Source organism: Muntiacus reevesi, chromosome 21 (assembly GCF_963930625.1).
Source record: "Muntiacus reevesi chromosome 21, mMunRee1.1, whole genome shotgun sequence".
Lineage (NCBI taxonomy): Eukaryota > Metazoa > Chordata > Mammalia > Artiodactyla > Cervidae > Muntiacus > Muntiacus reevesi.
The window spans coordinates 50,710,511-50,723,410 of NC_089269.1; the positions used below are offsets into that span (position 1 = coordinate 50,710,511).

Below are 12,900 nucleotides of genomic sequence, written 5' to 3' on the forward strand. Positions count from 1 at the left end.
CAGATTTTGCAGATTTTTAAAGTACATGTAAAAAATCTCTTATTTTTCAGAGACTGGCCATGGACCCACGCTGTAAGGGAATGCCCCTGTCTAGTTTTATACTGAAGCCCATGCAACGAGTAACGAGATACCCACTGATCATTAAAAATGTAAGTAACTGCCTTGCCTTTCCAAGCAGAGGGATGCTATCTCAGCAGGTCTGGGATCTGGGGTCACGGGCAGGTTCCCCAGCCAACACACCTGGTATCTGTTGTGTAGAAACTAAACAACAGGCTGTAGGAGGTGTCTGCATGGTAACTCCGAAAGAAAAGCTGAATTACTGTGAAAGTGTCAGTGTCTCAGCTGTGTCTGACTCTTTGCGACCCCCGTGGACTGTGGCCCAGCGGGCTCCTCTGTCCATGGGATTCTCCAGGCAAGAATACTGGAGCGGGTAGCCAGTCCCTTCTCCAGGGGATCTTCCCAACCCAGGGATTGAAGCTGGGTCTTCTGCATTGCAGGCAGAGTGTTTACAGTCTGAGCCAGCAGGGAAGCCCTAGGAAGGTTTATTGTGAACAGAGCTAATAATATACACCTCTGCTGTGCAAACACGTGGCTTCCCCCCTTGTAAGTCAGTACGTGAGAGCTCAGTTCTTTTCCTAATGCAGGCAGAGTCTTGATGCCTTGGTTTTCCTAATAAGAAAGAGAGAAAAGTGAAAAGAAAGTGAAGTCGCTCAGTCGTGTCCTACTCTTTGGGACCCCACGGACTGTAGCCTATCCGGCTCCTCCATCCATGGACTTTTCCAGGCAATAATACTGGAGTGGGTTGCCATTTCCTTCTCCAGAGGATCTTCCCAATCCGGGTATCGAACCCAGGTCTCCCGCATAACAGGCAAATGCTTTACCATCTGAGCCACCAGGAACGCTCTAAGAGAGAAAGGAATACAGTTTCCACCACCTGTCCTCAGAAAGCCATTGTGAGATACTCTGTGTTGATATTAGATGATTGTTGTTCCCCTGTCATTTCAAGAAAGCCAATGCCAAACGGAAAGAAGAAATTGGGGCTTCAGTGTGCCCACCCTTAAAGTGAGAGAACAGACCTAGATGTCCTCTGAGCCTGTGATTCTGTAAGTGCAGGAGGGTGGCTTTCAGATCTGGTCCTCTCAGTGGAGAGCTTAGACACCCACATCTGTACGCTGGTCTGCTCCCTGCTTCCGGGGTGTTGTTGCCTCTTGAATCTCTCAGGGGCAGAGTTGGGAAACATATATGTGTGTGTACATCCATAGACACAGTTACATACACATACGGGTACAAACATATATTTAAGATCATACATGTACATGTTAGAAGCCATGAGTTCGCACCAACAGTCCCTGTTCTAGTCTGATATCACAGAATGCATCCTCGCCTCCCCCTTTCTGTGTACATAACCCCCTTCTCCATGAGAAGCCCTGCTCTCATTACTCTCAGTATATTTACTTACTTGCTGAACCCCCTTATACGTCACAAGTTTCTGTCTCCTGTAAGCATCTCCTCAGTCCAACCCCAGTTCCACCCCACAGAATACACTGTGGTCACATTGGCTGAGTTAAATAAATAGTTTTGAAAGACACTTTCAATCTACTGTTTCCTTTTCTCCAACATACGGTTACTGTTAAACTAACTCAAAACTTTGTTTACTTCCCACAATATTTAGTTGCAAATTGATGCTGGAAACAAGTTTTTAAAATAGGCCTTCTAGGTCTAGTCAATGGGGAGAAAAACAAAAACAAGAGGAGAACCGAGAAGCATACATATTAAAAAGGAAAAAACAAATTATCAATCTTTGCAGAAACATGATTTCTACCCCCTTGAGAACCCAAAAGAATGAATGGAAAACTAGCAAAACTAAGAACAGAATTTTAAAAGGTGGCAAGTTATAAGATACAGATGGAAAGCTGTAAAAGCACCAAGACAAAATATTCTTTATATTCTTTATAATATTCTCTATAATATTCTTTATAATACTAAGATGGAGAAATTCTTAGCGTGGCACCAAAGACAGAGTTTTAAAGGATTTAGAGTTGCACCAACTTGAAAAAAAAAATACTTTCTTCTGGGAACAACTAGATGTTCATTAAGGAGAGTAGTTAAAGTGGTGCCTAGTAGAAAAATAGGTTTAAAAAAAAGATAAAAAAGAAAAATAGGTAAAATCTTTGACTAGATGTTTCTGAGAGGACTGTGGAATAGTAGTAAAGAATGTGCTGTCAGGAGCCAGGCTGCTTGGGTTTGAATCTCCCATACCACTGCTGTGTGTCCTTGGGCAAATTCATTTACCTCTCTGGTCCTCGGTTCCTTTATCTGTAAAATAGAGACATTGATAATACCTACTGCATGGTGTTCTGAGAAGTTAAGTGAGTGAATGAATATATGTCTGTCTGGCTCATACTAAGCTAAAAATAGGTGTTAGCTTTATCATTTAATGTACTTATGCACTGAGTGTACACAAAATTCAAATTCGCTGATAATGAAAGAAATGCATAACTAAACAAGAAAATACATTGCTTTTGGCTTGCCAGGTAGGCATTTATTGAAAGGATTGTGAGTCCACAGTGTTGGCAGGTTTGCTCATGGAAGGTAGACTGGTTCAGCCTTCAGAGGGTGATGTAGACATCAAACTCCATGTTCTCTGTGGCTCAGCATTTCCATCTCTAGGAATTTATTCTAAAGGGTTAATCAGAGAAATACTGAAAAATATGAAGTTTTATGCCTTGTGGCTCATCCTTACAATGACATATTATAGAATCCTTAAAAATTATAAATATACTTCAATAAAAAATTTAAAAAAATTTTACTTTACAACTTTGTATTGGTCATGTGAAGTGATCATCATATGATCTATAATTCATATATATTAAATAACATACTATAATTGCCATGAAGTGGGGAAAAAGCAAGTACAAAATGGTAGTGTAGTATGGCAGTGTGATCCAATTTTTATTCTTAAAATATTATATATATTTTTATCTAGGCAGAATGCATTAACAAACAGGATGTGTATCTGTGCTTAGCCGCTCAGTCACGTCCAGATTTCTGTGTCCTCATGGACTATAGCCTGCTAGGCTCCTCTGTCCGTGGGATTCTCCAGGCAAGAATACCGGAGTGGGTTACCATTCCCTTCTCCAGGAGATCTTCCCAACTCAGGGACTGAACATGTTTTTGTGTCTCCTGCATTGGCAGGCTTCATTACCACTAGCGCCACCTGGGAAGTCAGTGAATAGGAAAGGCAGAGATTATTATCTGATGGCACAATTAAAGGTGTTTTTTAGGTTCTTTAAAACTTTCTAAATTTTCTAAATTTCATACATTATACAATAGTAATTTTACAATGAGAAAAAGCAATATATCTATTTTCATTTTTGAAAAAAAATAAATTCACACAATCTGCTACGTGGGATTCCCATCTAGAGCAGTGGTCCTCAGACTCGGTTGCACTTTAGAATTACTTGGGAAGCTCTAGAAAATTCCAGTGCCTGGGTCCCACCCCTGGGGATTCTGATATGGTCAGAGCTGAGGTCAGGACTTTTCAAAGGGATTTGCATGTACAGCCAGGATCCACCTAGAGCTAGAGCTGTGGTTTGCAAATGATTGTGAAAGTCACTCAGTCGTGTCTGACTCTTTGCAACCCCGTGGTCTATACAGTCCATGGGGATTCTCCAGGCCAGAATACTGGAGTTGGTAGACATTCCCTTCTCCGGGGGATCTTCCTAACCCAGGGATGGAACCCAGGTCTCCCGCATTATAGGTGGGTTCTTTTTTTACCAGCTGAGCCACAAGGGAAGTTGGGGGACTCACAATACTTAGATTGGGTATTTCCCCCAAATCGAGTGCCTACTTAGGACCTTAAGCCAAAGTATACCTTGGGGATGAGATTTTATTCAGGGTAAAACCCACTTGAATTATTTATATGTGGACAGTGTTAACCACTCAGTCTTGCCCGACTCTGTGACCCCATGGACTGTAGCCTGCCTGGCTCCTCTGTCCATGGGGATTCTCATGGCAAGAATATTGGAGTGGGTTGGCCATTTCCTCCTCAGATGATCTTCCCAACCCGGGGATCAGACCTGCATCTCTTATGTCTCCTGCCTTGCAGGCAGATTCTTTATCATCTGAACTATCAGGGAAGCCCATATGTGGGTAAGGCATGAGCAAGTGCACGCTCAACATACTCCCAGTACACTGCAAAGTGGCTTAAGATGTTTCTTCCTTCTTAGTGTCTTTCCCCATGACGACTGTTTTCAGTGTCCTCAGATTCCTTTGAGGATCCGATGGGAGCATCAGCAAAGGGCCAGTACTCTGCAAAGTGCTTTACTTGTATCAAGCCATGCAGTCCTCCAACAACCTTATAAAGGAGGTTCTGTGTGCTGTGTTTAGTTGCTCAGTTGTGTCTGACTCTTTGCGACCCTATGGACTGTAGCCCACCAGGCTCTCTGTCCATGGGATTCTCCAGACAAGAATCCTGGAGTGGGTGGCCATGCCCTCCTCGAGGGGATCTTCCCAACCCAGGGATCGAACCCAGGTCTCTCACATTGTTGGCAGATTCTTGACCATCTGAGCCACCAGGGAAGCCCAAGAATACTGGAGTGGGTAGATTATCCCTTCTCCAGTGGATCTTCCTGACTTAGGAATCGAATCAGGGTCTCCTGCATTGCAGGCAGATTCTTTACCAGCTGAGCCTCAAGGAAGCCCAAAACAGGTGCTATTCGTATCCCTATTTCTCACAAGAAGAAAATGAGGCTCAGAACATTTATGTGACTGACCCATGTCATGGCTGGTCAGTGGTAGAGCAGGGATTTTAATCCAGAAGGTCTTGCTCTAGAACGGAACTCTTAATTGCTGGTCTGGAATGATTCATTCACAAAAATGCACCTTTGCTCTGATGCACCCATTAGCATGAAGTTCCATGGGTACATAGATGCCTGCAGCTGTGCGTGGACTCAGGGAAGAACCACTCTCCCTGGAGGAGTCCATATGGGGTGTGATGCTGCCCCTGCTGCAGCCGCTGCCCTCCTCACACCCCACGTGTAGATAATCTGGCAGTCCCTGCCCTCATACCTGTCCATGGCCGTCTCTCTCCATGTTGTTGCCAAGGAGGCTGCTCAGAGCCGCAGCTGCAGACACGTGGGCACTAGGAAAGGTCTGTGTGGAACCCTGTCTCTGCTGGGGCAAGTCTTCCAGAACAGTGAACCCCGGGCCCACTCATTGCCTAAGGCTACTGTCTTCTGTTCTCCTATGTAGATCCTGGAAAACACTCCCGAAAACCACCCAGACCACAGCCACCTGAAGCACGCCCTGGAGAAGGCAGAGGAGCTGTGCTCCCAGGTGAATGAAGGGGTGCGGGAGAAGGAGAACTCGGACCGACTGGAGTGGATCCAGGCCCATGTGCAGTGTGAAGGCCTGTCGGAGGTAACGCCTTAGGTGGGACCTGGGCCGCCTCTCTGAGTCTCAGCAGCCAGCCAGAAGGACAAGAGAAATCATGAGTCGTTCTCTTCTGCGACCTCCAGTTTGCTAATCTCTCTCCAGCTGCATCTAATTGTTTAAACCATCTACCAAGTTTTTAATTTCAATTACTTTCTTTATTTTTTATTCTCAAGTATTTTTGTTTACCTTTCCAGCAGTTCTAGTTATTTCTCTAACCTACTGGTTTTTCTTGTCTTGTTCCTTTCACAAATGGCCGTTTTTAAACTTGTGTGAGAGCTGCATTGTGGTTACAAATTCTCAGTAATCACAACCAACCTTGTGGTTGGTTCGTTACACCAAGTTCAAAAACAAGCAAATTTTCTTGCTATTCCCATCTGTACTGAGTTTACTTGTCATTCTTCCTCTGTGACCCAGCTCTCTGGGATCTCCTGTTATGTCCTTCACCTCATGCAGACACTAGATATATCTCCTTTCTCCTTCTCCCCTCAATAGCCTTTAAAATGGAAGCTCAGGGTCACCAGATTTAGGAAAGTCTCTCGAAGCTAAAGGTGCTTGTTTATCTTCCAGGGTTCACATTTCCATGCCATTTTCTGCTTCTGCAAATTGTTTTTGCTTTTATTTTTATTTTTACCAGCTTGCTTGTGTTTAAAAAGTACAGTTCCATATTTTTTTATTCCATTTTTACATCTTTCGTTGGTTGAGTCAGAGTCTTTAGTCCACAATACTGCCAGAAGTACTCTCATGGTATTTGATTCTCTTCTTGACCCTAATCATTCCTTCAGTCTCACCCACTCTGCTGTTCTCTCTCTTTGTCTCTGTATACCCACACACCCACACACACACACACACACACATTCATGTACTTACACGATTCACTAGGATTTACTAAAATGCCCAGGCAGACAGTCTCCCTCACCCACACTCCCTGTGACTCTTTTCTTCTCACGAGCATCAGAGACATTCCCGACCCGAGGAGGTTACCCCACTGTTGCCTCCCTGCCCTGCCTCCTGTCCGCCTTCAGCGTAGGTGTGGGATAAGCAAAGCTGTGGAAGCAGCCGTGTGGAAACCAAGGTGATGGATGTGGGTTCCCACTTTGGAACTGTGCTGATATGCAGTCCCGGGGTAGTCACTGGTTGGCTGGCTCAGTTACTCACTCATTTATTCAATAAGCATTTACTGAGTGCCTGGCCCATGTGCTTTGCTCAGTCCTAACCACTGAGGACATGAAAATCAGTGAGACGTGACCTACCCCATCTCAAGAAGCCTACAGTCCTGGATTACTTAGAGGTCCAATATTTACAAGGCTATGTGAGAAGCAATGAGCCAGATCCAGGTGCCAAGTGCTGTTGGACACTCGACGAGGAGGAAGGAACAGTCATGGAGGATTCAGGGACAGGTTGGAGAAGGTGAAACTTGGCTGCATGTTCAAGGATGAAGACTTCTCCCCAGGAAAGAATCCGGGGGAGGGCATTTCAGTGGAGGCCTCAGCCTGAGCGGGGCGTGGCTGAGGAGTATAAGGGCACAGGTGACAGGCATAAAGGCAAGCTGAAGGCAGGGCAGGGAAGGACTATGTGTCATCCCCAGGAGCACTAAGTTGATCCTGAAGACGGTGGCCTTGAATTGCTCCTGGACCTTCTGAGCTGAAGGGCCACTGTGCACTTTTTCTTTTTTCAAAATGTTCTCTTATCTTTTTCTTTCTCTCTGTTTTTTTTTTTTTTTTGCTGCACCATGCAGAATGTAGGATCTTAGTTCCCCAACCAGGGAGCCAACTCCGCCCCAGCAATGAAAGTGCAAAGTCCTAACCCTGGACTGCAAGGGAATTCCCCTCACTGTGGACTTTTAAAGGGGCCCTTCCCCGAGTCTCGTGGCTGCAGTCACAGGACTCAGTGAGGCCTGAGTCTTCATCATGAAACATTAAGAATAGGAGCTTCCCTGGAAGGCCAGTGGTTAGGACTCCGTAATTCCACTGCAGGGGGCACTGATTTAGGGGGACTAACATTCTTACATGCCTTGAGGCACAGCCAACGCCCCCCACAAAACCTTAAAAATAAAGTAAACTCTCGTCATTTGCTCTCTGCGGTGTATATACCCTCTTTGAAATAGACTGTTGTCCTTCTTAAGTGACCAGTCCTTCCTGACTCTTGCACACCAGCTTTCTCAGCTTTCTGTAGGGTCTGTTTTGCCTGTATGGTCAGGGTTCGTGGTCATGGGAACGAGGCATGTTGGCTTCCATTTCCTGGCCCAGATCTAAGCATACACCAGTGATTAAGTTTCACATAAATGCTGTCTTTGGCATTCTTGTCTTAAGATCAAGAACTATAAAGATGGTTTCCAATTCACATATGTTCAGTGTCAGCCTGAGGCTGTGACCTTTGAGTAAGAATAAACCACACCACCTCTTTGTCATCCAAGTGACTCACTGGGTTCATTGCCCCAAGTGGCTTGAACTCCCTCTTGGCAAATAAAAAGGACTAGATTGACCTCCAGGCTCTTGTTCAGAGGAACGCCCTTGGAAAGCTCCCTCTGCGGTGTCATCTTCAGTTGTTCGGGCTCCCTCAGGGCCTCGGTAGGAGGCTGTTGGCACCCAGCCCTCCTGGTACCTGGGAGTGGACTGGAGTGGCCGCTCTCCTTTGAGGCCTGCAGGTCTCTGGTCATAGAGGTGCTGTTGATTATTTCTTCCACACTAGAGGCAGACAGGTAGCCAGCAACATCTCTTGGGGGACGTGTGTTGTGAAGTCTTCCTTAATACTCTCTTCAGGAGATGTGTAATGTATAGGGATCATAACTGTGGAGAGCCTCAGCCTTGGGGCCCAGGTGTGAGCAGGTGGAAGCCCTGAAGGTCTGACTCCTGCCTCGACCATACTGCTTCTGAGGCAGAGCTGTGGCCTTCCCCTCCCTGTCTCTCCTCTGCTAGCCAAAAGGGGGGCCTTGGTGAGGTCATATCTCCTACAGTCTCCCTCTGCCCCTTTAGAACCTGCTCACATGAAATGATAGAACCTGGAGGCATGCTAGAGCTTGAGATGATAGAACCTGGGGGGATGATAGAACCTGGAGGGATGATAGAGCTTGAGATGATAGAACCTGGGGGGATGATAGAACCTGGAGGGATGATAGAGCTTGAGATGATAGAACCTGGGGGGATGATAGAACCTGGAGGGATGATAGAGCTTGAGATGATAGAACTGTGTGTGTGTGTGTGCGCGCGCGTGTGTGTGAAAGAATATGATGATAGAGCCCAGAGGGGTTACAGAGCATGAGATAAAAAAGCCCAAGGGGGATGACAGAGCATGAGATGATAGAACCAGGTGTGTGTGTGTGTGTGTGTGTGTGTGTGTGTGTGTGTGCATGTGTGTACGTGTGTGTGTGAAAGAAGATGAGATGATAGAGCCCAGAGGGCTGGTAGAGCATAAGATGATAGCGCCCAGGGTGTGACAGAGCATGAGATGACAGAGCCCAGGGGTGAACAATGGAGCTGCATCTCAGCGCTTAGAGCTGTCTCCAAGGTTTGTGAAGTGGCAGGAAGAGAGCCGCCCCTTCGCGTCTTCAGGAGCAGCGAGCTGGGCGAGATCTAATGTGTACCAGCACAGTTTCTGTTCTGCTTGGCTCTGGGGCATCCGTCAGTACCACCGGGTTTGGCAGCCCCCATGAGGTGGGGGCCGGGACTCTCGCTGTGCCCTGGAAAGCGGCATTTGTCCTGTGGAACCGCACAGAGGCGCCGCTGTTCCCAGCAGCAGGCACGCCGCCGTCTCAGCCTGGGCGGCGCTGTCGTTGGGGCCGGTTCATGCCACCTCCGGCGGACCAGCCTGCACCCAGCACGCACTCATCAAGGACAGAGGGTTTGCTTCCTGCTGCCCTGTTTCCCTGGTAAATAAAAGGGAGAAATGTCATCCTGAGACCTCAAGGAAGGGCATTAGGAATCACACCCAGGGTTCATCCTGACACATGCAGTCTCCCGAACCACACCTTTAACTTCTTGGCTCCCAAAGCCTGAAGTCTTCAAAGCTGTCCTCTATCTGAGCCTAAAAAACAGGTCTTAGATTCTGATGGAGACCACAACTTTCAGATGCGGAAAAACAAACGAACAGAAAAACAACCACAACAAAAAAACGACCTCACTCCACTGTGTCTTCTTTGGTTTTTTTCCTTCCTCAGCAACTTGTGTTCAATTCCGTAACCAACTGCTTGGGGCCACGCAAGTTTCTGCACAGCGGGAAGCTCTACAAGGCCAAGAGCAACAAGGAGCTGTATGGCTTCCTCTTCAACGACTTCCTGCTGCTGACCCAAATCATCAAGCCCCTGGGCTCCTCCGGCACCGACAAAGTCTTCAGCCCCAAATCAAACCTGCAGTATAAAATGTACAAAACAGTAAGTCCGACTCTAGACTGCAACATCAGGGTTGACGTTGGGGGGAGGAGAACGTGTCTAAAGGGAGTCAGCGTTTGAGCAGGGTTTGAGGTCTGTGGCACAGAGGAGAGCCAGGATTTACAGAGACCACAAGCACGGGTCCAGCAGTATCAGCAAAGTTGCGTGCGTGATGAGTTGGTCAGTTGTATTTGACTCTGAGATCTAATGAACTGTAGCCCGCCAGGCTCCTCTGTCCATGGGATTTCCCAGAAAAGAATACTGGAGTGGGTTGCCGTTTCCTTCTCCAGGGGATCTTCTGGACCCAGGGATGGAACCTGTGTCTCCTGCTTGTCAGGTGGATTCTTTACCACTGAGCCACCATGGAAACCCATCAGAAAAAGAACAATACTGAGTTCAACTGACAAACGTTTATTAGCTGCTAAGTGGCTGCTGTGGGTCCCCTTGGACGTGACTAAGGCATGTCCTGTCTTGATGGGGTTCACAGTCCAGTGTACCAATGAGGCAGGCATGGGATATCTCTGGACTAGAACTTCAGCGTCCACTTCCCAAACATTCCCAGATCCCCCTCCAAACTTCTCAGGATGGCTTGGAACATGTGTGCCCTCATCTTCTCCGACAAACACCAATATAAATCTCCCGTGTGTAGACAGTGCCCATGAGCTGCGTGTCTGGTCTGCTTCTGTGTGTGCGGCCGTGTTTGTGTCTTTTAACGTCATAGGGTATTGTTTTTCTAAATTTATCTCTGTGGGGGTGTTTTCACAGAAGAATTTTCTCTGAAGCAGCAGTTAGCCTTCTTTTGGGAAAGAGAACAATGTACTTAATGTAGATTGTCACTAGCAGCTTTGTGTGAACAACTTGGAAGGAGTTGCTTGGAGGTGGAGTTGATGGGGACTTCCCTGGTGGCTCAGATGGTAAAGAATCTGCCTGCAATGCAGGAGACCTGGATTCGATTCCTGGTTCAGGAAGATCCCCTGGAGAAGGGAATGGTTACCCACTCCCATATTCTTGCCTGGAGAATTTGATGGACAGAGGAGTCTGGCAGGCTATGGGACTGACAGAGGAGGAGATGGTTGGATAGCATCACTGACTCAATGGACATGAGTTTGAGTAAGCTCTGGGAGTTGGTGATGGACAGGGAAGCCTGGCGTGTTGCAGTCCATGGGGTCGTAAAGAGTCACACAGGACTGAGTGACTAACACTTTCTAAATACATGATACATCTAGAGTTGATGGAGACTGTTTGCTGACTAGGGTATACTATGGAAAAAGCAAATACATCAGTTCTTATTCTGGAGGACTTTAGAAATACCCGCAATACCATCTGGTCTACTGATCACTCTAGTACTTCTCCAACTCATTTGAAAACTTATCTTTGCAGGAAACCCTGTATGCCGATGTTTGTAGCAGAGCATTCCTTAAGTGTGGGCTGCTGCCCATAGTGACTTCCTTCTAAAGACTTCAGTATGAAAAGTGGGGAAGTAAAAATAAAAATTCACAAGTAGAAACCTGGGAAATAATACCTTAACCAGATGATGAGGAAAAAAAAGTACCTGCAAAATGGAGGTGGGGGGAATCCATATTTACAATTTCCATTTATCTGAAAATTGATATTAACACTTATTCAGTTCAGTTCAGTCGCTCAGTCGTGTCCGACTCTTTGTGACCCCATGGACTGCAGCACGCCAGGCCTCCCTGTCCATCACCAACTCCCAGAGTTTACTCAAACCCATGTCCATTGAGTCGGTGATGCCATCCAACATCTCACCCTCTGTCATCCTCTTCTCCTCCTGCCCTCAAGCTTTCCCAGCATCAGGGTCTTTTCCAATGAGTCCCTTATCATTCCAAACAAAGTCATTATTTCAGTATGGTTTACTGAAACCACCGCCACTCCCCAGACACAAACAGACACACCCCTCACCTTCGGTTTAGTTTACTGGATCGTGTGCAACTCAGCACACACACGTCCTCACAGACCCCCAGTCTGATCTTGTAATGCCCATGCATTATTTTTCAGCCTATTTTCCTAAATGAGGTTCTAGTGAAGTTGCCCACTGACCCTTCTGGGGATGAACCCATCTTCCACATTTCCCATATCGACCGGGTCTACACCCTCCGAGCAGAGAGCATAAACGAAAGGTAAGACCCGCCTCCTCCCTGGCCCTGGGCACCCAGGTTCCACCAGGTGTCGGGCGGATGTGGGACAGTTAATTAATCAGCGGGTGCCAACATCCCCTCTGGCTGGAGGTGGGGGTGGGGCATCGGGTGAAGTGGTCTTAGTTCATTTTTCCAGCGTCTTTCAAAAGTTCACTTTTCAAAAGGAAATACATTGAAATGAATCTGGCTTGAGAATTTTTTGAACAGCAATTTTCAGTATTTTTTGAGATAATGGAGGCTCTCCCGTTTCCCAAATTTTCTCAGGTGGCAGAAACTAATAGGAAAACTATTTGGGGGTTAGAGGACGTCCCAATCCTGACCCCCTCATTGTCTGGCTCCCTTGGACAGACATCCTGGATCCTAGAAGCTGTGGGCATGTTTGCCTTAATCAGGGCTCTGCTGTGGAACCGATTGAAACAGATTATTTTTCTGAAGGATGAACTTGACACAAGACCAACAACATTCCAAGAGCATTTGTGCCAAGCAAGAAATTGGCTAAAGTTATCATGCATATGGTTCTCAGAGAAATGGAAAAGAAAAAAATCACGCCAGGATGCTTTCTTTCCCAGTGTGTTTGCTCCTTCACAGAAAGTGGCTGCTTATCTGGGAAATCGTTTCTTTCTTTGGATGGTTTAGTGAGAGAGATCCTTCTAGCCTTCTTGGATTAGGCAAATTTGTGATGTTTCTCAGTAAGGAAAGAAGAGGAGCTGTTGTGAGCAAGACAGCAACAACGTTTATTGTTGTAGATTTCCTTCCATGGGGACACAAACCCAGGTTTGTAGCAAATCAATAAAAACGTCACTCGTGCCTTTGTTATGAATGGTAGAAATCATCCTTAGGGCCATGTGACGTAAAACCAGATTCTCTATGCTGAGCCTTTGTTGTAAAAATCAAACGAACAAAGCAGAGTCCTGGAAACTGAATTGGTACCGACCTGACGCCTGA

General features: G+C 46.5%; 1 protein-coding gene across 10 annotated transcripts in view; it reads left to right on the plus strand.

Moving 5' to 3' along the window:
• Positions 1 to 12,900, plus strand: part of ITSN1 (intersectin 1) — a 252,839-nt gene that overhangs the window by 223,289 nt on the left and 16,650 nt on the right. For all 10 annotated transcript variants that reach the window (XM_065913505.1, XM_065913504.1, XM_065913506.1 and 7 more), the window contains 4 exons: positions 51 to 149; positions 5,254 to 5,421; positions 9,590 to 9,802; positions 11,816 to 11,937. In XM_065913505.1, coding sequence (XP_065769577.1) covers positions 51 to 149; positions 5,254 to 5,421; positions 9,590 to 9,802; positions 11,816 to 11,937 — 602 coding nt within the window. The remainder of the gene's footprint in view (positions 1 to 50; positions 150 to 5,253; positions 5,422 to 9,589; positions 9,803 to 11,815; positions 11,938 to 12,900) is intronic.